Raw genomic sequence first — 23,004 nt, forward strand, 5'->3', positions numbered from 1 at the left:
TTGACTGCCTTATTTCAGTCAGGAGTTTAGTCACTGATTTATCAAGCAGAATTGATGTCTTCCTCAAGTCATAACTGTTTACTTAAGAAATAGTATAATGTCATGGGCCATGTAACATGAGTTATGAGCTTGAGGTACCTAGTTCAAAGCTCATCTCAGCCATAAGCTCACTGCAAACCACTTTATTTACCTTGAGCCCTCCATGTGTAATATGGAGGAAAGGATAATACTAGCCTATCCTATAAGAATTACTGATGTAATGTATATGATCAAGATGACATATGAATGCAAGAGAAGAATCCAGCCAAAATTAAGCAATTCAAGTCTGATTTATGTCAATAGGAGAGATGTAACTACATGTTTAACTTACCTGATTAAAACAATGGGATTTAAAACTGGGGTGGCAGTTCCATTCTGATCCTATAATGAAACTTTTCACTGCAGTATTCTACAATATATTCAGAGTCCTTGCTGCAAAATGTTAATAGTGCCACGATTAATGCCTGGTATGTTTGCTGATGAATTTAGGTGAGCTGATGTCTCTCTGTGTCCTTTGCAAATGACAGCTTTTGTAAAAAATTTGTGGTTTTCAGCCAGGTAACCCTTAAAAGTGGACTGGAGATTTAAGTCTCTTTATTACAGACTCCAATAATAGGTAGTGGCTGTCTGTTTCATAACTCCAGTGACAGCTTATCTGTTCTCCATAGATACCAAGGAATGGTGTTGCAACAGGATGCCTGGTTTGAGTCCCGTTCTTTCCATTAAATCACAGTCAACTTGTGTGTCTAAGCCGAAGAGGTTAACTATGAAAGCTTTAAAAAAAAAAAAAACTAGTTGAAGTTTACAGACTTTTCACAAATAATAAAGTACAATCTGTGGTGGGATCTGGCTAGCTAAATCAGAATTACAAAACCACAGAGATGGAAACTAAAATATGCAACCAAAATCTCTCACATTCACTGAGCATTTTAAGGGTTGGGAAGTCGAATGGGACATTGGGATGGTAGTTAAAAAGGAACTGGCATGAGTTATACGGCTCTGCTAAACTCAAGTGGTGTAGAGAGGATTTGGAGAATTGAGAAGAATTTCAAATTTATGCACACCCAGTCCCAGTTACGAATGTCTGAGTTAAGAAAAACCCCTACTTATGAATAAGCAAACCTGGGAGCCTCACCTCATTTTTGAGTGGCAAGTGAGCACCTGTGGGTGGTGAGAAGAAAGAAAGAAGGAAGGAAGGAAACAATAATATAGGAGGAATGGAAAGAGGGAGGGAAAGGGAGGGAGGAGGGGGAAAGTAGTCAGTGGGAACTAGAAAACAAGGAAATGGCTGTACAAACAACCCTTGAGGGCCATTTCAAGAAAGCAACTCCAGTAGTAACCCCACCCCACCCCCAGCAGCACAATCAAATGCTGATTCTCCAGTACCAGATCCATTCTCTCCAACATCAGTCCCATCTCCATCATCATCCAGTTAATATTAGACTTAACGTTAGCTCAAAAAGTGTTGACCTTTAATAATCTTTTAACTATTTTTTCTATCTAACTTTTAAAAGAACTGTACTATATACCTATACACATACATACAAATTCTCTCTCTCTCTCTCTCTCTTCAGTACCTGTAGTCACTGTATTATTATCATTATTAAAATGATGTATTATGTTTAAGATATTTTAGTGAATGTGGAAGTGTTTCTTAAGTGTTGTATATGCTTTTTATATAAGTGATCTGACTTATATCCAAACTTGACTTAAAGACGATCTCAGGAGAAACACTCATTCTTAACCTGGGGACCAGGTATATCATTGTACGCTCCTCAGTTCCCCAACTAGTGGTGTTCATTTAACTTCTTCTAGCCATCAACGTTCATTTAAAGTATCATTTCCAACCAGATGTTTTGGATCTAACTTCTCATCAGTCACAACATGCATGGCCAGTGGTCAGGAGTGTTCAGAGTTGCCATCCACAGCAGGGTACCAAGTTTGGGAAGCTGATTTTTAAAAAAACAAACAAACCCTTTTTTAGCTATAAACAAGATTATACTTTAATGACAAACCAGTATTCCTGCAATAGTAGTGAATGATGTTGCACTTTACAATGCTACTAGTAACTTTGAAGTTCTACAGAGTCTGCTGATTTTTAAGAAATACCCCTATAAGCCAGTGAATGCAAAACACACAAATGTATCTGACTACCTAAAGTTAGCTCTGCTTTTCAGATGTGCTTTCCTCCATTCTTCTGAGGAAATTTTCTTCACTGGGGCTTGTTCTTGTATTTGCTGTGGCCATTTTTGCTGCTAGTGACACATGGTTTTCTAGAAAACATGGCTATGTATTTTCCCCAATTTATTATCCTGCGGTCTAGCTGAAGGAGAATACATAGAATCAATGAATCATAGAATAGTAGAGTTGAAAGGGGAGTATAATGTCAGTTTGGAATTCCGGCTCAATGAAGTACCAGGCAGGATGTCAAAAGGGGTGTGGGGTTGACTTTTGATGGGGTGGGGGGATGATGAGGAGTTTTCTGTAAGTCTTTGTGAAATCCTCCATAAAGGTAAGGTTGAGTACAGCCAATACAGCAGGCAGGAGACACTATCTGTATACCTTACTTGGCACATCAACACGAATAGACTAAAATACAGAGTAAAGGTGGCTTCCGACTAAAGACCAAATATCACTCCCCCTCCTACCAAAGTGAGGGAAATACATAGCAATGTTTGGATGGTTTTGTAGGTGGGCTTACTTTAAAGATAAGGTGACTGGGTTCTCTCCTTTTTTCACCTGCCCCACCCCCCACCAAGTTTTGCTGCTGTCTTGGGCAACAGCTTGGCTGCCCTCAGCAGTGTGATAACATTCCCTTAGTAATTTGGCAACAATGGCCCATGAGAATGATACACCCCATTTTTAAAGACAAGTCTCTGAAAATGCTTACATTTAATCCAAAATAATTGATTCAGGCTTTGGGAAGGGAGTGTTTCATCCCACCTTCCATCAACTTCCTTTCCCCACCCCCCAAAATCCAGGTGAGGTGGTTTCCATTCTGAACTGGTGCCTAAAATCAATAATGGACTGGATGAACCCTAAGCCTAAGCCTAAAAGACAGAATCCACAGCTTAGGAGTGCTTCTGGACCCAAAGCCCACTCTTGAGTCCCAGGTAGACATGTTGGCTAAGAGTAACTTCCTTCAGGTGCAGTTAATTTATCAACTGCAGCCATATCTTGAGAGACAAAGCTTAGTTACAGTCACACATTGTAATCTACTGTTTGGATTATTGCAATGTGCTCTACATGTGGCTTTCTTTGAAGATTGTCCAGACACTTCAACTGGTTCAAATAGGGCTGCCTGACAGATAACAAGATCCATGGGCCCATATTACACCAATGTTATATCATCTACACTGCCTACCAGTGGAAGTCCAGGTCCAATTTAAAGTATTAAAGTAAAGAAGAGAAGTACTCTTTTCTTACATATAAGTACTCTTCTCTTACATGGAGAAGAGCCTAATGCTGGGAACAATTGATGGCAAAAGAAGAAGGGGACGGCAGAGTATGAGGTGGCTAGATGGAGTCACTGAAGCAGTCGGCGTGAGCTTAGGTGGACTCTGGGGGATGGTGGAGGCCCGGAAGGACTGGAGGAATGTTGTCCATGGGGTCCGATGGGTCAGACACAACTTTGCAACTAGCAACAGCAACAACTTACATATAAATAGCTTGGACTCTGGGTGCTTGAAGGATCACCTTTTCCCATATGCTTCTACCCGTTTGTTAAGATCAAATTAGGAGGTTCTTCTTAAGCCATCACCCAGAGAAGTGAGGGGGATGGGGGCAAGAGAGGGGCCTTCTTGGTGGTTGCACCTCATCTTTGGAATATGCTCCCCAGAGAGGTGTGCCTGTTGTCATTGTTATCATTTTGGCACCAAGCAAAGATATCTCTTTAATAGTTGATTTTAATGCTACTATTGTTTTTAACATGACCCTGCTTATAATTTTATTTTAATATGTATTATTTATTCATGGTTATCTATTTAATATTTTATATATTATAATTTTATATATTATAATTTTCTAATTTGTTGGGCTATGTTTTTGTATTACTGATGGTTTGTTAATGGTTTTACTATTGTTAATTTTAGAATATTGTTGTTTTAATTGTTGTAAACCACACAAGGAGTTCAATCATTGGTTATGGTTATGGTAGCAGCATATAAATTGAAATAATAAATAAATAAATAAATACATACATACATACATACATATCACCTATTCCTACAGAAGTTGTTATCTAGAAGGGTGGAAAGAGTATCTCAGAATTGTTTTTGCATCCTCGTTGCAGCATTTCTGGTTCTGGTGCTCTGTGTGTGTGTTGTTGTTCTTAGTGTTGTTTTCCTGAAACTCTTTCAGCCTAATTCTGAACATCTTTTAGAGGTGAACATCTTTCAGAAGAACATAGATAGAGCCAAAAGGGGGTATTGGGGGATAAATGCCTCTCAACAGAGAAGTAGTCACCCCCACCCCTGATGCTAGACTCCTGTGGATACTTCAAGGAAAGGTACTTTTCAGATATTCAGAAACAATTATTATTAATCAGTATTGGAGATATTTAGAGTTTATGCAATTTGCTGAAAATTTGGACCCTAAGGATGGTAGCTTTTCTACATCAGTCACTTATTGTCCATTTGTCTTTCCCTAAAAGTTGTTGATGTGTTCTTCTAGATGATAGCATGATCCTCAAGTTCACTTCTATTTGTAAACAGCACTTTCCATGAGAGTTGTGCTGTGTTGCGTTACAACAGGAAAAATGGAGTGTTATTTCTGATGGCAAAAGAAAACACAATTTCCTTTTGTGTATTTGTACTATTCCATTCTACCATAATGCCATGTAGAAGTTATGTAGCAGGATAACAGGAAAGGAAACATTCCTCATCTAGTGCTTAGATCTCAACTGCAATAAAACTGAAAGTAGATGAAGGGCAGCAGATAGAAAAACCCTATGTTGTTAGATCATGGAATTTGAGTCTTAAGGGTGCTCTGATTAAATCTGAGTATCAGGTTGTGATAGAGTGGTTGGTTGTAATAGAGATTTAGGCTGTTCTAATGCTACTCAAGCAATTTCATTCTGCTTTGTGGATATTGTAGTTTTAATGATACATACCCTGTCATTATCATGCGAACATGCATGTTTCATTTGTCAATTTGGTGCTCCCTGGAGGTTGACAGATCAAATATTTCTGGCCCATATCACTTTTGCATGTTTTCACCCATAGATCTACCCTGTCTCATTTTCATGTTAGGGTTAGAGTTTTTTTATAATCCACTTTAAAAATCTCATTTTAATGGTATTGAAATAGTATATTTCTAAATGTTCTCTTAAAACACATACTTCTTATCTCAAACATTTCTAAATTTATTTTTCCTCAAAATATGCATTTTAAAATATTTATTGATTCATTTCTGAACTGGGAAATGTGTTCAAAAATGTAGGAAGTACCAAAAGCAGTGGATCGTTCAGTTCTGATCCACATGTTAGTCAAGGAGGCACTTTGTATAAGAATTCCCAATAAAGCAATTCTTCAGGGATTCCCAGTTCTGACAAAGTTAACTCTGACCTATTTGCAACTATGTCTTACTGGAATTAAAGAGGTAACAAGGTAACAACAATACACTGATATTTTGCTGGGGAGATCACATATTTTTATCATGATATTTTATTTTAGTTGTAAGTATATGGTTAACTAACATAATCCCTGTGGTCAGATTGGAACAGAATATGAAAAAGGGTGTAATCCTATGAATGTTTAGGCACAAAAAGTGCTACCATTCCCAGTTTTTCTCAGTAAGACATCTCTATAACTATCTCTCATTTACAAGGACTAAATTAAAAATGCTTTATTTCCTCTAGAAAAAACTACTCTCATCTTTTAAAAATTATTTTAAACAAGCTTGCATTTCTTTAAAGTCTTTATCAGAACCAGTCTGCTTGATCATTGGTGACAAAGATTTATACTTTCCTGCCAGTCACAGATTTCTTTTTTCAAATAACCAAGCTTTTTTTTTGGTGGTGGTGGGGGGGAGGGTACATTCGTGTGTGTGTGTGTGTGTGTGTGTGTGTGTGTGTGTGTTAGAGTGAGTGGGGGGGAGCTGGGAGGGATCTAAAGCAATCTCTAATTGTTAGCTAGGTGTAATCAATTATTCTTAGTTTGTGTAGTCAGGTGTACATAATAAGCTGCAAACATATGGAAAAGCTTCAGAAGGCTGATATTGCATGCAAACAAAAACATGCTCAACATAAATAATGCTTAATTTAATGGAGAAGTTAATTTCATGGATTTTAGTTTGCAAAGTTTTTGAAGTGGAAATATTTTTTGCCTTTATGTTCAGTTTTATTTACAATTAACTATTTCCAGCCACTGGAACAGCAACATTTGGATTTTGGGTGCTTCCAGTTGGAGGGCTCCTAGCTCTATAAATTAGAAGGCATCATGCAACACTTCTGTCTTTTTTTCCTTAATGGATAGGCAAAAGATTCAGTGAGAAACACTAGAATGTTAAGGATGGAAGTGCTTGTCTTTTGAACTGCCCTTAACATTCTGCAAATACAACAGGACAAATGGCACTATGAAAGCTTCAGCTAGAAGCACCCACTGTGTGCTGCTCAGATATCCCCCCCACCCCCGCACACTTTCCTTTTCTTGCTGATTGCTCTTTGTCTGGAGAAGCAGAGTTCAGTGAGAACTGTTCAATAGGTGTGAATAAACAGTCCGATTCTGTACTGCAACCTCAGCTGCCAGTTATTTGGCAAGTGGCGTGACTCTGCAGGCCAGTTCCTGACACCATGAAGACAGCCCTGACAAAATGTACTTTTCAAAAGGTCAACTGAACAAATGCCTTGTCCAGGTCTTGGGTCATAACAGCTGAAGCTGCTCCACAACATCAGACCTATGCTGACATCACACACACCTGTGTTTAAAATGAACAAACATCTAGATCAGTATTTAGATACAGCCAATGATGGAAGCCGGGACCCACAATGTAAAAGCCAGATTGCACTTTATGATAATCCAGGATTGTTGTGAATTGAAGCTGGATTTAAGAATTGGCTTGCACAAATCAGGCAGAATCCAAGCAAGCTGGGCAACACTCAAGCATCTCGCTTACCAACAATAAGTCAGTATTCACAACAATTCTGGCTATTTTTATCTGCAAACTGTGCCTTTATTTTAGGTCATATAATGTATGAATGAGGCGTGTGTATATTTGGATACATGAGTTTTATACAAATACAGTTATCTGACTGTGAGAATTAGCTGCAGCTCCCAGTCCAAAAGACACAGTAGCAGTTCTGAGTGCAGCATAGAAGGATTTACTGTAACTATCTGAATTCCTTCAAAACTTCTCACTCTACAACTTTGTCTGCTCATAGTCTTCAGGTGAATGCCACATACCTAACAAAACCCTTAAAAAAGTATGAGATTCTATATCTATCTTGAGGACTAAAATGTTGTTGGGAGTTATTGGCAGGGATACATGTTATTTCTGTTGATCTTGGAAAAGAAACCGGGTGCACGATAAGTGTAATGGGCAGATGGGATCCAGTAGCAGAGGGAGTGCCATCTTGCTGGTCGGATCCCATGGATAGCTGGTTGACCGCTGTGTGACCGTAGTGCTACACCAGATATATGTTTGGCCTGATCCAGCACAGTGCTTACAGTTGTGTTCCACTGCTCATTGTTCTATATATGTGGTATTCTGTAGAAGGCCATCTGGCTTTTACCAAAAGGACACAATCCAAACTATCCTAGCTAACAGGTCTGTTCCTGTTAATAATGCGATGAGGGGAGAGGGGGAGGAGAGGAATCAAAGAGAATTATTTTCTAATCTCAACTGGGAACTACCAAAGCCTCACTATAGCATATCAGACTGTTAACTCTGAAACTATAAAAATCCAAATTAAATTAATCAGTTTCTTCTTAAGGCATAGCATGCCCCTGCGTTGTTTAGCACTTTTGTTCTGATGGTAAAAGAGAATGGCTACAAAAGATTTTCTCCAAATGCTTTCATTTTTCTCACCTGTTTTGTGAAAACATTTTAATTAAAGAAAAAAAATACATAGCCTCAGCACACATATTATCAGTAAATACCATTTAAAATGTAATAGATTAGACTTATGATTCCTCCAAATCCTCATTTAATTTTTTTTCTACTCTATGTGAAAACTTGATAATGGCAAACATGGCTGAAATATTGTAGTTGATGTCACATTTATTACAGCAAGACTGAAACTTGAATGCAGTTTGGCAGCCTATATGTGAAGTTGGAATGACTGAATCTGTCTGTTTCACTTTCTATAATATCTGTATTTTACAAGCACAGATGTGTACCTTCTCAACTCTGCATCAGTTTGTATTTCTAAGTTCACATGAAAATTTGTGCACATTTTCATGCTCATGTCCCCTAATATACATTGTTATGCAAGCACTATTCCTTTCTGTATGCAAGTTCTCCAATGTACACATTTCTCTCTAATGTGCATATAATGTATGCATTTTTGATAAGAACTGCATCATAAAACTGAAAGATGTTTGCTTTCCAGTTCATAATTCACAAAGTGTGAATTAGATTCTTTTGTGTTAAAATCCAAACAAACTGAATTGTCCTCCCATCCCTGTTTTTAAGATGATAAAACTATAACTGGTATTGATCATGATATTTTCCTAATATTAATTAACAAAATAGTTGGTTATATGTTTAAAAAAGCATTACAAAGAATTCACACTCATACCAATACACATGCAGATCTTTCTCTTGAATGGCTGCCATTGGCAAAATTAGCTCAAATCCCTTTTGTTTGCATAGTTGATTGTTCCACATTATTTAAATATTATTCATTTCTTTATACTGGTCAATGAATACATATGCTTTTAAAGGTAATTCTGCATAACTTTCTTAAAAGTTAGAAGAAGCATTCATCAATATGTTTTTAAAAAATCAGGGTATGAAATTCCTGAAACAATACATTTCTTTGCTCTTCTTTCATATTGTCTTTCTTTATTTTAAAGGTTTTCTAGATTGGGTCCCCAAGAAAATGCAAAGAGTGGGGTGTGTTGAATTGCTGAATACAGTCCAGAGACGAATACAACCACGCCTTCATGTTTTTGGACACATCCATGAAGGTCAGGAAGCTTGTTTGATTGTAATTCTGTGTGTGTGTGTGTGTGCACACTCATATATAACCTAGTTCATACAACATGACAATCCACCATGGGTGATCAGCCACAGTAGGTTGTTCAGTTGTGCAAACCTAGTGCACTTCTTGCATGATGGGTTATTTTTCTAGAACAAGCTATCCTGAGAACCTGTGGCTTGTTTTAGGGTGGCTAATACCCATGGTTTGACGTCAAAAGAAGAGGACAGCAGAGAATGAGGTGGCTAGATGGAGTCACTGGATCAGTCGGCGTGATCTTAAGTGGACTCCAGGGGATGGTGGAGGACAGGAAGGCCTGGAGGAATGTTGTCCATGGGGCCGCAATGGGTTGGACACAACTTAACTAGCAATGCCCATGGTGTCTCCCCATGTCTTGCAAACTTATCAGGGCAATTTTATCTTGGGTTTCCAAAAATAGCTAGAGGGCCACCTGACCAGAAAGCAAAGCCCCTTGCACTGTTGCTTATGCTGGCTTCCCTCCCTCATCCCTCATCCCTCTGCCTGATGCCCCAACAATCATGAAGAAAGGACACTGGAGGTGTCCTAAAGGGATCTGCAACTGCTTAAAAAAAATCAGGGGTGCTTTCTTTACTGCAACATGAAACAGCTTTTTAAAAATCCATATTTGCTAGCTAGCAGAGGAATATGAAGATGCTTGGCTAAATATTAGAGAGTTGGAGCAATTTGAGGAATTATTGTGCTTATTTTATGGTAACATGAAGCAGATCTTTTTTGGAATGGTATTTTTCAGCTAGCAGTGTGAAAGTGAGAGAGGGAAATGTAAGGATGCTTGGCTAAATATCAGAGAGCAAAGCTGTATCCTTGCATAACAGTGAAAGACCCTTTAAAAAAGTGGCAGTAATAGTACTTCATTCCTATGGACTTAGCAAATTAATTCCATTTGGTGACCTGCTATCGGTTGGACAGGTTCTCTAGTAGCCAACAAACCAAAGCAAAGGTGCTGGCATTGGGACTGAGTCAATGACAAGTTCTGTTGCACAAGTGCCTGGGATACCTTTTGGAGAACTAAGTTGAATGACAGGGAGAACAAGCCGTCCTCTGTTGGGAAGATCACTGGTTATTCTGCAAACAACCAACCCATGTAGGCTTTTTCACAGGATGGCTTAGTGTGACTGCTGTATCTCTGTAACTCAAAGTCCAAGTCAAGCTTTAACAGACTAGAACCTGCTTCATTAGGAGCAGGAGTCCATCAAATGATTTGGTTCAAGTACCATCATTATTGTAGCAGATGAATTGATATGATTTTTATTGTCCATTTTAGTTACCCAGGATTTGAAAGCCACAGTACTTTGATCATTAATGGCAACTACCTACAAGATTTATACACAAAGGACTATTTCATGAAAGCTTTTTACTGGTAGCAAAAAATATTCTAGAAACAGAGCTGTACCAATCACTGGGGGAAAATGAAAGGAAAAGTGTTATAGAAAATTTGAAAAGTATGCAGTTTGGGAATACTCCTAGACTTAGTACTAACTAAGGAAGTACATTTTGCCAATGTAGGTGGGTAAACCATCTGCAACCTTAGCTACAAAAGGGTGCTCTTGCATCAGTTTTTTGCTGCTCTGCTGATACCTGTGCAAGTCTACTGCAATCCCCATTGTATAGGTCAACTTTTAAAGGTAGTTTACTAGCATCAGCTGGTACAAAATGCAGCTGCCCGGATATTTGTGGGGCGGTTAGTTCATGTGACACCAATGCTGTGTCAGTTGCACTGGCTGCTGCAGTATATTCAAGCTCAATTTAAAGTGCTTATTTTAAGTCCTGAAACTTTAAACAGCTTAAGCCCAAGATATTTGAAGGACCACCTTCACCTGGGCTAATCTGCTCACATGCCAGGAGCCCTTCTCATTTGCTTGCTGTGAAGTGTGCTTAGGATGGTGAATAGCAGGGAAAGGATCTTTTAGGTGTTGGCCCTGCATCTCCAGAATGAGCTTCCATTGCAAGGTCATCAGGACCCTTCTTTGCAGGTCTTCAGGAAGTGCCAGTTGTTCTCACTGGTTATTTCTGAATTAATGGGCTACTACTTTTATTTGTAATTTCTATTTTAATTCTTGCTGCTTTTATTGTTCTTTTTATGCCTCAGGAGAATTCAAGCCTTAAAGGTGGCCTAAAAATAAATTAAAAGGCATGGCACTTTTCAAACTTCCCAAGCATGTTCTTTCAAAACTTTCCAGAGACAGATGATTCTATTTTTCACTTACTTTCTGTCTATAGAGGATGTGACTCAGGACATTTTCTAAAAATAGTCTTGTATAGCACCTTTACATGGTTTTGTCTTCCTTTTGCAATAAACAAGTATGCCACAAAAGAATTAGAAGTGCATTTTAGAGCATATATGCTCTTGGTGTATACAAAGTGGCATATATCCACTTATCTGCATTGTTCACAGATTGCTCTGAAATTCGTGGCTTCCCTTTCCTGAATGGTTACGATCTCAGCTACCCAACTCTTTAAATAAAAAGTATACTTTTATATTTTATAAAACTTTTTAATACATGGAGTATAATTGTTGATAGTTTTAACTTTAACTGAATGTTAATTTTAGGTTGCTATTTTAATGGATGCATTTTAATATTTTAATTGTTATTTTAAAGGTGTTGTCCAATCTGTTAATGTATGATGTCGACAGCAGGTGCTCCTGCTGTTGGAATGGCTGTTTTATTGCTGTTGATGTTTTATTATTGAATCGGCTATTATGTCATTTTTTAATGTTTGTTGATGGTTTTAATTGTGTAAACCATCCAGAGAGCCATGTGGCTATTGTGACAGTCTACAAAAGCATAAAACAAACATCTGCCATGACCTGTAAATAAATTAGGCCAACTGTGTAGAGTTCAGTATATCAAGTAGCTCAATCCTATGTGCATTTATTCAGAAGTAAGAGCCAATGTATTAATGAGGCTTACTTCCAGGTATTGCTGCTTACTCATAGGACTGCAGTCAAAGAAGAGCTTCACTAATTTCAACATGTACTGACATTGTTCCAGCAAATTATAGCCCAGAGCAGCCATGCTGGGTGCAGCTGTGGATCCTTATTTCATGTGTCTGCTTCACTCTGGTATAAAACAGAGGAAGCGGGGGAGGGGTCTAATGATTAAGCCAAAGGTTAGTGCAGGAAAGGGGAGCTGAACCTTCCCTCTCCAAGACTTCCCTTCCCTGAGGAGAAGCACTTTTCTCCCCAGTAAATTCCATTACAGAAATAAGGTGGGCTGATAAGGAACATGCTTAAAGCAATGGAGTGGCATGAGATAAGGTGGAAGAAAGTTCTGCTTGCCTTGCCCACACAGACACACCTTTTATTACAAAAAGTAGACCTCTGACCTTCTACTTTACACCTGAACAAGGCACACTTAGGCATAACAAAGCGTGGCTGCTCCATCAGGTTTAATTTAGCCTGAATTTGAAACAACATTCTGTATGGTTTTCTTGCAAGCCAAAAGTCTTCTGTCACTTCCATGGAAGTAAATCTATGAAATCAAAAATGATGAGAAAAAATGGTAAGGAACATATAATTGGCTCCATATATCAAAGTTGCTGAGGCATGCAGATGCTAAATTTAAAGCTTCAATGGATTAAAAAAAGTCTTTGCTTTCAGGAAGACATATTAACAAACAATAAATTTAGGCTTCATCTTATATGTCTTCACCTCAGGGTAAGTCCCATGGAACACAGTGAAGTTCCTAGGATTGATCTGTTATGCTGCTGATTAACACTGCAAACAGTAGTTCATTACTTGAGATCTCAGAGAATCGTGTGACTTCGTTTTGTATGCCCACTGAAACTTTTAGATATGTGTTTCTCAAACAGCCACCCTCCATGACACAGAAGGCAGGTTTGCTCATGAGGCTAAGCCGCCCTAAGAATGAACTGAAGTGGGCTGGTTGTTCATGGAATAACCCATGATAATGCCAATGAAAGGGCAGTCTCTCTGAGGTTTGTGTGCCTTGTTTCCAACTCACTCTTACCAGGCATCCCAGGAGCCTTTGCAGGAAAAAGGCCATCTGCAATACTTTCCTGGCTCCAGACTGAAAATTTTCCAACCCCTGCCTTGCCACTTGGCAGATCAGGGCCTCTCCAGATTTAGTTTTCAAATAAAAGTTGCAACCTTACCATTCCCTCTTGTGGTTTGGCTGTCCATCTGCGAATAGCACATTGCTTGCTTTGCCTGCCCAAGAAGCAGATGTCATCCATTGTCCTTCCCTTGCAATGTCCCTGCTCTCTGAAAGCCCTCAAAGCCACTCTTCCTCACTGTCCCATTTTCCCTACCCCCCCTCCATTCTCTAACTTACCATGGAGTAGTTTGGGTTCTGGCAGCCCTCCTCAGCTGCTTGCCTACTCCCTCCTGCCTGACAGAGAAGCCACTTTTGTTCCTCCTCAATCTCCAGCAGCCTGAGAAGTAGTTTGAGTTCTGGCTTCCTGGTCACCTGCTCACGCATGGGCACACATCCAGGGAGTTGTATTTTTCTCATTCGAAATCCTGCCAAACTCTCCTTCCTCCACTGGGCTCCAAGGACACAATAGGCATTTTTACCTAGGCTTCATTCCTCTCCTTCTACAGCACCCTCAATATGTCCGCCTGATTTCCCACACACACTGCCCTGCTCCTCTACCATAGAGCCATTCCCTTGTTTCTGTCTTTCGTTTCTTATGAGCATACAGGGCTGTGCAGCTCTTAAAAGATCTTTACTGTGAAACCAATGATTAGTAGCATTTCATGCAGACCGTTCTTGGCACCAAGAGAGCAGACTTGGCTGCTAATTTAAATGCGTTTGGTAAGGCACTGAATTTACAAGCTGTAAACTTGACTTATATGGGGAATGCTACCTAAAGCAATACTGATGGGGTGGGTGGTATATAAATGGCATATCTTACAAAGTATGAGAATGAGGTGTGATTATCTGTGAAAAATGAGGTATTACTAGATTAATGACAAGGGGCAGTTACACGTGGAATACTGTGGTTGATTGGGAAAGCAGGAAAGTTTACATATTATCTGAGTGTTATATGTATGATGGTCTGCTACCTGGAGAGAAGCTTTCAGGGTGTGTTCAGTGTGATGAGCTTATGGCTGTCAGAGAACAAGTGTGTTGCTGCCCTGGAGAAGCTAAGAGGGGCAGAACAGTTGGCTGACAAGAGCTTTGGTGTTCAAACACTCAGGAATCAAACAGTGCCCCACTCCCATGGTACATGCATGGTGAGTTAGCATGGAGGAGCAAAATAAGCTCTGGAGTATTGCACATTTTCCCTGGTTCTGTTTCTTGCATGGAGGAATGTGGTTGGCAGTGGCTGGTCCACAGAGGTCTCCTGCTCAAGCAGTGATGCAAGGGGTTCTTCCGTTGGAGCAAGAATGGAAGGTATGATCAAGGGATCCACTATAGGCTGCACAGGGAACGCTGATGGACAAGGTGAATTTTGAGGTGGGGCTGAGTCAGGAATGCAGTTGAGGAGATGGATGGGAGGGAAACTGCAGTGGTGCACCATAAGAATACAGCTGATTAGGAGCTTGTGCTTGCTGGGCTTGCCCAGATGTTGCAAGGCTATTACCCACATTCAGATGACATCTATCTGCCTGTCAATGAAGGTATTCATTCCCTCATCACCCACTTAAAGATTAGGTCTGAAGCTGCCTTTCCTACATGCAGTGATTCCCCTGCTATTGCTAGCTCTGCTCAAAATTGATGAGAGAGACACAAGCACTCACTGTTCCTTCTTCTGCTTTCCTGTTCATTTGGTTTCTTCAAAAGTTCCCATGTATGCTCCCCTGATGCTTCAGTAGAAGTGACCAAATCTCTTGGAAGCTTCAGCCATTTGGTTTTTACACTTGTGTTGAAAACACGCTACCCTTTGTGTGTTAGAGGCAGCTTGTCTTCTGGAACCTCTTCTCTCAGAAAAGAGAATTGGTTGCCAGAATTGGTCACTATGCTAGCTACTGACGCTGCTCTTTTCCAAGTTCACCTTCTACTTGAAGGACTTCATCTCCACCCTCTTCTTCCAGAAAGTCACTAAAGAATGGGTCTGAAAGAGGTGGCACCTGTCAGATGTACTCTGGTTGATCACTTGGCAAGAGCAGTAATGGGCTGCTCTTGCCAGGTGTTTCTATGGTTTTGGCCTTGGTACCACAATGAGTTGTGTTTTGTGGTTCAGACAATACAAGAAGCAATTGTGCTAACAAGAAGTCATAGAATAGATTGTTCTTTGTGTTTCTCAGCATTCCATGCAGAAATGCCACAATGGGGGTCAGACAACCCAAAAGACCAAAAGATTGCTTGTCATTGTAACATGAACCAGCCTTCCAGCATCCTGATGGCGTGGAAGCGTTTAATGCAGGAATCACCAAAATGCTGGAAATGCCAGGTGCCAGTCTGGTGGGAAGTACTTAGCCACAGCCTTTAGGAGACATCCTCCTCCCTCCTTTGTTAGGGAGGTAAGAACTTTCCAGATTGGTCTCAAGGACGCCAGAGATAACATGCAATGACTGGTTGATGACTGGCACCTGGAGTTAATGGCCAGACCCCAGGATTGGGAGTTGGGTCATCACCCCATGGTCAGCTGACCTGGGATGGGGCTGGGGGAATAAAGCTCAAAGAATTGAGCAGCTTTTTGTTCCCTTCTGAGGAGAGGTTCCATTCTGCAGTCATTCCTCTGTATTGAAGACTTCTGTGGCATGCCACATCTGTTGTGCTGTGAGAAGGTAGCGTTACTGTGTTTAGGCTAGGCTAGAAGTTATTTATTTTCTTGTCCAAGTGGGCCAACAAGGCCCTGGCAGTAAGGTTCTTGGTTGACTGTAACTCTTTCTTGTTTCTGCTGTCCAGATCCATTTCCCTTCTTCCCTGTTTTAATCCTTTTAGATTGTGTGTTTTTGACCATCTACCCTATTTTTAACCTTTTATACAGCTGTTTTTTGCCAGGCTTACCTGGGGTTTACTTCTGAATTGACTTGCATAGAACTTCACTGTAAATAGACTTTTCAGTCAGCAAAACCAATTGGAACAGTTATTTCACAAGTAGCACAAACACTGCTTAGAGCCAAATCAGAAAGCATGCAGTGTTTTATTCGGCAACATATATACTACAATTGGAGCAGGATGTTGTGTTGTTGTTATTGTTAGTCGCGAAGTCGTGTCCGACCCATCGTGACCCCATGAACAACATTCCTCTAGGCCTTCCTGTCCTCCACCATCCCCCGGAGTCCACTCAAGCTCACTCCAACTGCTTCAGTGACACCATCTAGCCACCTCATTCCCTGCTGTCCCCTTCTTCTTTTGCCATCTATTGTTCCCAGCATTAGACTCTTCTCCAGGGAGTCCTTCCTTCTCATTAGGTGGCCAAAGTACCATATTTTTCACTCTATAAGACGCACCTGACCATAAGACGCACCTAGTTTTTAGAGGAGGGATCCATGGAAAGCTTCCTGATAATCACAGGCACATTCCCCATCACTTCCCCATGGGCTTCATTAAAAGATGGGTTGTCATTTGAAAACACACACCGACCTGTGATTAACAGCTCTCACCTGCGCCGGAGGAGGGGGGCGGAGCAGGGTGTGCCGAGCACGTGCTGGCCAGGTGTGGTGCAGCCAGGCCGGCAGCGTGCCGGCGGTGGTCTTCCGGGCAGCGCAGCGGTGGCGGCAGGTCTTCCCGGGAGGTGGGGGTGAGCAGTCCGTCTCTCCGTGCGACTGGTGGGTTAAAGCCCGCGGCTCCGCCTCCTCTGCGGCAGGTCTTCCCGGGTGGTGGGGGTGAGCAGTCCATCTCTCCGTGCAGCCGGCGGGTTAAAGCCCATGGCTCCTCCTCCTCCACGGTAGGTCTTCCCGGGCGGTGGGGGTGAGCAGTCCATCTCTCTGTGCAGCCGGCAGGTTAAAGCTGGAGGGGGGCGTGGAGCAGTGCGCACCAAGCGCGTGCCGGCCAGGTGGTGCCACGTGGTGCGGGCGGGCCGGCAGCGTCCCAGGCATCGGGCACACACACGTTCGCTCTATAAGACGCACAGACATTTCCCTTTTGAGGGGGGGGAAGTGCGTCCTATAGAGCGAAAAATACAGTATTTGAGTTTCGTCTTCAGTATCTGGCCTTCTAAGGAGCAGTCAGGGTTGATCTCCTCTAGGACTGACTGGTTTGATTGCCTTGCAGTCCAAGGAACTCGCAGGAGTCTTCTCCAGCACCACAATTCAAAGACCTCAATTCTTTGACGCTCAGCCTTTCTTATGGTCCAGCTTTCACAGCCGTACATTACAACTGGGAAAACTGGGAAAACATGCTATGGCCTTGACTATACGCACTTTTATTGGCAGGGTGATATCTCTGCTTTTTTGTATGCTGTCTAGATTTGCCAAAGCTTTCCTCCCCAGGAGCAAGTGTCTTTTAATTTCTTGGCTGAAGTCCCCATCTGCAGTGATCTTGAAGCCCAGGAAAATAAAATCTGTCACTACCTCCATTTCTTCCCCATCTATTTGCCAGGAAGTGAGAGGACCGGATGCCATGATCTTAGTTTTCTTAATGTTGAGTTTCAAGCCAACTTCTGCGCTCTCCTCCTTCACCCGCATCAAGAGGCTCTTTAGTTCCTCTTCACTTTCCGCCATGAGAGTGGTATCATCTGCATATCTGAGCTTGTTGATATTTCTCCTTAATTCCAACTTGTGATTCATCTAGCCTCGCCTTTCTCATGATGTGCTCTGCATATAGGTTAAATAGGCAGGGCGACAGCATACAGCCTTGCTGAACTCCTTTCTCAATTTTGAACCAATCAGTGGTTCCGTGTCCAGTTCTCACCCTTGCTTCTTGACCCGCATACAGTTTTCTCAAGACACAATTAAGATGGTCTGGAACTCCCATCTCTTTAAGAACTTGTCACAATTTGTTGTGATCCACACAATCAAAGGCTTTAGCATAGTTAATGAAGCAGAATTAGATGTCCATGTGTAGAGTCATCTCTTGGGTTGCTGGGAAAGAATGTTTGCTATGACCATCGTATTCTCTTGAAAAAATTCTATCAGCCTGTGCCCTGCTTCATTTTGTACTTCAAGCCCAAACTTGCCTGTTATTCCAGTTATCTTTTGACTTCCTACTTTAGCTTTCCAATCCCCCATGATGATGTGGACATCATTTTTTGGTGTTAGTTCTAGAAGGTGTTGTAGGTCTTCATAGAACCAGTCAACTTCAGCCTCTTCAGCACCAGTGGTTGGGGCATAGACTTGAACTACTGTGATGTTGAATGGTTTGCCTTGGATTTGAACTGAGATCATTCTGTCATTTTGGAGATTGTATCCCAGTACTGCTTTTCCTACCCTTTTATTGACTATGAAGGCTGCTCCATTTCTTTGGAGCGATTCTTGCCCGCAGTAGTAAACCTGATGGCCATCTGAATTAAATTCACCCATTCCTGTCTATTTTAGTTCCCTGATTCCTAAGATGTCAATGTTTAGTCTTGTCATCTCTTGTTTGACCACGTCCAGCTTGCCTTGATTCATGGATCTTACATTCCAGGTTTCTATGGAGTATAGATCTTTACAGCATCGGACTCTCCTTTCACCACCAGATAGATCCTTGAGTGTCCTTTCGGCTTTGACCCAGTCGCTTCATTCTTTCTGGCGCTTCTAGTACTAGCCCTCTGCTCTTCCCCAGCAGCGCATTGGACACCTTCCGACCTGAGGGACTCATCTTCCGGTGTCATATCTTTTTGCCTTTTGGTACTGTCCATGGGGTTTTCATGGCAAGGATACTGGAGTGGGTTGCCATTTCCTTCTCCAGTGGATCACGTTTTGTCAGAGCTCTCTGCTATGACTTGTCCGTCTTGGGTGGCCCTGCACGGCATAGCTCATGGCTTCATTGAGCTGCATGAGCCCCTTCGCCAAAGCAAACTGCATAATAAAGGAGACAGGATGCTTTCATTACAAATGACAATAATTTAGAGAAATACATAGGAAACTGCAAGCCAGATGTTACTTTCGATTGTTCAAGTTCCCCAAGAATGAATTCCCTGGTAAATTATCATAGAGAGGCTTTCTTAGCACTGCAAGTAGCTCTTTATGGAGTGTCTGTATTCTGTGAGCAGATGAACTCTTCCCTTGACCAAAGCTATGGCTGTAATCGTCATTTACTGTATTACATGTACATCTAGGAGGAAGAAATAAATAACAGACTTTTTTTGCCTCCAAAATATTTTCCCTGCCAAAGGTGTCCCACCTGAAACTGTATTTTGTACTGGATGTTGGTAATTATAGCAGAATCTCCATTTTTCTGATCAGCTCCTTTTTCTTCAGCAAGGGTTCAACTGTGTGTCTCATTCCAAATTCTTGAGAGTGGCCGACATCCTAATATAAATCTTGCATAGTCTCCCCCACACACACAAATACAGTCACAAATAGGGTATTGGACAAAAGGACTCACCTTCCTAAGGGATACCATATCACATTTCACCTTCCTGATAGTGTGGACCCGAGAGTATGGAATGGGCTTCCACAGGAGGTGGTTGAGCCCCATCGGTGAGGGTGTTCAAAGACAGGCAGGACATGCACATGGTGGCATGTCGTGAGCGGAGCCGGCTGGAGCTGGGGGTCAGACTAGATGGCCCAGAAGACCCCTTCTGACTTGCTCTGTTTCTTTGTTTCACCTGAAGCATGACACCTGTGGCACAGAAGCATAGCCCAGGAGCTTCAGGACTGCAGCTTCAGAAGCGGCTGTCAGAATTCTTTTCTTTAACAATCAAGTATTTCCTCCTAAATTCCCTTCAGTCCAGACTTACCAGCATCTTTCCCATTTTTTCCAAAATTATTTTTCTTTTTTCAAAATTCCTATTCATATTCTTTTATTCTGAGGAATGGAGAGCTTTGCAAGCTACCCTGGGCTCCTCACAAGAGGAAGAAAACCGGGATAGAAATGCAGTGCGGTGGTGGTGAGGATGATGAAAGCTAAGAATACTGGAAGAGCAAATAATGCTACACGTTAAAATTGGGGAGAAGTTTCAGGATGAACAGCTTGGAAAGTACTTTGATCCCTCATCTGTAGCTCATGTACACCTTGAGAAGGCTGAAATCCTGAAACTTCATGTTGAACCTCAATACCTGCTGACCCTGATGAAGCACCAAATATGCACTGAATTTGCTGCTGATACATTTTTATGCTTTCCATGAACTTGCTCTATCAGCAAAGCAGGACATAATATGCTGCATTTCTTCTTTGTAACTTGTACTCTCATGAGCCCTGAAGCTTGTGAGAACACCTATGAGCAGTGGACTGTTTTCAAAGAACTGCATATGAGGTCTAACAATGTGAAGCAGAGCCTACAAAGAGGCAGAAACGACCTTCACATCCAGCTCCTTCAAGTTTACAAACACACTTTCAAGTCCTTATGCCACTGAATATCATATTGTTCATACTGAGAGGAGGTGATGAGGAAGACAGACAGACTCTTCTTTAAAGAGCAGCCATTGCACAATGCCTCTGCCTCTCGCTCATGTGAACATTAGGTGGAATAAGGCCCACTTTCTTCTATCTGTTCACCAAAGTACTTGAATAGTTGGCAACTTCCGAAGTGGGGAGGTTGAAAACTGAAACTTGATGCTCTCTCAGTATGGGTCCATTTTGAGTTTAACCATAGAATGTCTTCATTTGAACTGAGCTTCTTATGGACCACTAGAGCCCAGTGTACAGTTAGAGAGGACAGAAACTTGCTGCATCCTTTGGACTATTTACACAGACCCGCTACAGTGGGTTATCAGCTTCTGTATCCTGGGACCTGGCATGTAGTCTACAGTCTAGGCACCTGATCCAAACTGAGCTGGTTGCTAATGAGTTTTTCCAGAGAATGTGTGTTGAGGGTAGACTCCAGTTTCAACAGAATTGCTTAGACAGTAGCCACTGCCGTAGCTAACCTTCCCACTGGGGAGGTGGTATTCAAGCCAAGCATCCCAAATGAAGCAGGCAGCTGAAACACACCTCCAGCTTCTTTGTGTGCCGGTCTCCATGACTGAGAGAAGCCAGCACACTACCAAACCCTACCATGGGCTGTAGTGGAATGCTGTCACTATGTAGCTTGTTGCCACCCACCCCACCTCTTTTAGAAAACTGGAAGATGACTCATCCCCAGCAGCCAGCCTGCCAAGGTGCCTGGAGTGCTCCCTTGCTGAAATATGAAGCCAAATTATTTGTGCTATTTGCTAAAGAAATGTGCTTTGCAAATTCCCTGTTTTTCAAAAACTCTCCAATGAAAGTTAATCTGAAGCAAAATGAAGAAAATCTGACCCATAACTATTTATTTATTTATTTTTCCAGGTTATGGAGTTATGGCTGATGGAACTACTACCTATGTGAATGCTTCTGTGTGTACTGTGAATTACCAGCCACTGAATCCACCTATAGTTATCGACTTGCCTACTCCAAGGAACACATGATTATTGCAGGACAACAATATGAAGCTTGCAACCTACGCACAACATGAACAATCCCTGTGCTGCTAGCCAATGTGGTAACTACGCATACATTAAATTATGAAAATGTATTCCTTCTTGCTTCATGGACAAACTGGAGAGACAAGAATGGACAGATAGCAAAGGCATTTGGTGTCACAGCTTTCTAGAAGTACTTTAGGAATGCCTCCAGAGGGATACACTGGTGCATTTCACATATTCCATGTTATACTGAATACTGAAAGGACGTGACTCTTCAGCAAAATGATTCTTTATGAATGTTTACAGTTTTACATGTGTGTTAAATAATAGCATTTGTTCATTGAAAACTGGCTTTACAGAATGCTCATGGGTTAGGGGTTGGCGTTATAATTGTTCCACATTCTCTGGATGGTTATGGAAAGTATCCCTGTGCATTTAAGAGGTCAAAGGAAGTATTTCCTTACTCTGCATTCTTTTCAAATCTACAGCCTTCCACAGTGTTAAAACCAATGTATGTAAAAATTGTCCTTTTTTGTATCTGACATTCAAAAATGAAAAGTGATTTGGTGCAGATTACTGAAGTGCTGTAAACAGCAGAAACATCCAGAAGAGAGGTTATTTAAGGATTAGTTGTAAACTCAGGAATTAAAACCCTCTCCCCCCACCCCCACCCCCAGAACTGCTGCTGTAAAATTTCATTGAGGTTGCAATCCTGTTACAACTTACTTGGAAGTTAGTCCCACTGAACTCACTGAGTCTTACTTCTGAGTAGACATGAGAAGGATTGCGCAGTAAGTAATTTTATGGGTAAGCCAATGTTCAGGGGTCCAGGTAAAATGAAGTTTGGGGCTCACTTATTCATCCTAATACCAAGCCCAGTATTTTGATTCTTCATGGGAGATGGCACTAGAATTGTGTGGAATCCACACCTACTTATAGCTGATTGAACATAGTAGAATATGTTGGCTCTGCTGTGGCATTTTGTTGTCCTTGTTCTTAGCAAAAACAAAAACCTTTTCATCATGTAAGATACAGCTCTTTGATAATCAAGCACTGAAATTCACTTTAATGTGATAATGAAGAGAGAGAGAAATCTAGCCAGCTGTTGTTTCCATAAAGGGTACTGCATGGATATTTTAGGTTAGTTATAGATCAAGCTCTCCAGATGTGCAAAACAGTCTTTGCACATGCAAGACAGATCTCTCAGTCCAGATCCACACTCACCAAAGCTGGCAAACAATATGCATGCGCCTGATCCACACATTGATTTCGGAACTGAGGAGCAGTCCACAGGAGTCATCAATATGCATTTTAGCCACACTATGTGCCTGTGCCTTTTACCACACACAACACCAGGAATGTGGGTTCAGGACTGAACATGAAAGCTGCATAAAATGATAAA

The 23,004-nt window shown here is 41.4% G+C and overlaps 1 protein-coding gene across 1 annotated transcript in view; it reads left to right on the forward strand.

The window, feature by feature from the left end:
• The window catches only part of MPPED1 (metallophosphoesterase domain containing 1), a 101,003-nt gene extending 79,398 nt beyond the window's left edge, over positions 1–21,605 (forward strand). The window contains exons 5-6 of the mRNA XM_044450890.1: positions 9,054–9,167; positions 21,487–21,605. Coding sequence (XP_044306825.1) covers positions 9,054–9,167; positions 21,487–21,605 — 233 coding nt within the window. The remainder of the gene's footprint in view (positions 1–9,053; positions 9,168–21,486) is intronic.
• The last annotated feature ends 1,399 nt before the right edge of the window (positions 21,606–23,004 follow it).

Source organism: Varanus komodoensis, unplaced genomic scaffold (assembly GCF_004798865.1).
Source record: "Varanus komodoensis strain SLA01 unplaced genomic scaffold, ASM479886v1 scaffold69, whole genome shotgun sequence".
NCBI lineage: Eukaryota > Metazoa > Chordata > Lepidosauria > Squamata > Varanidae > Varanus > Varanus komodoensis.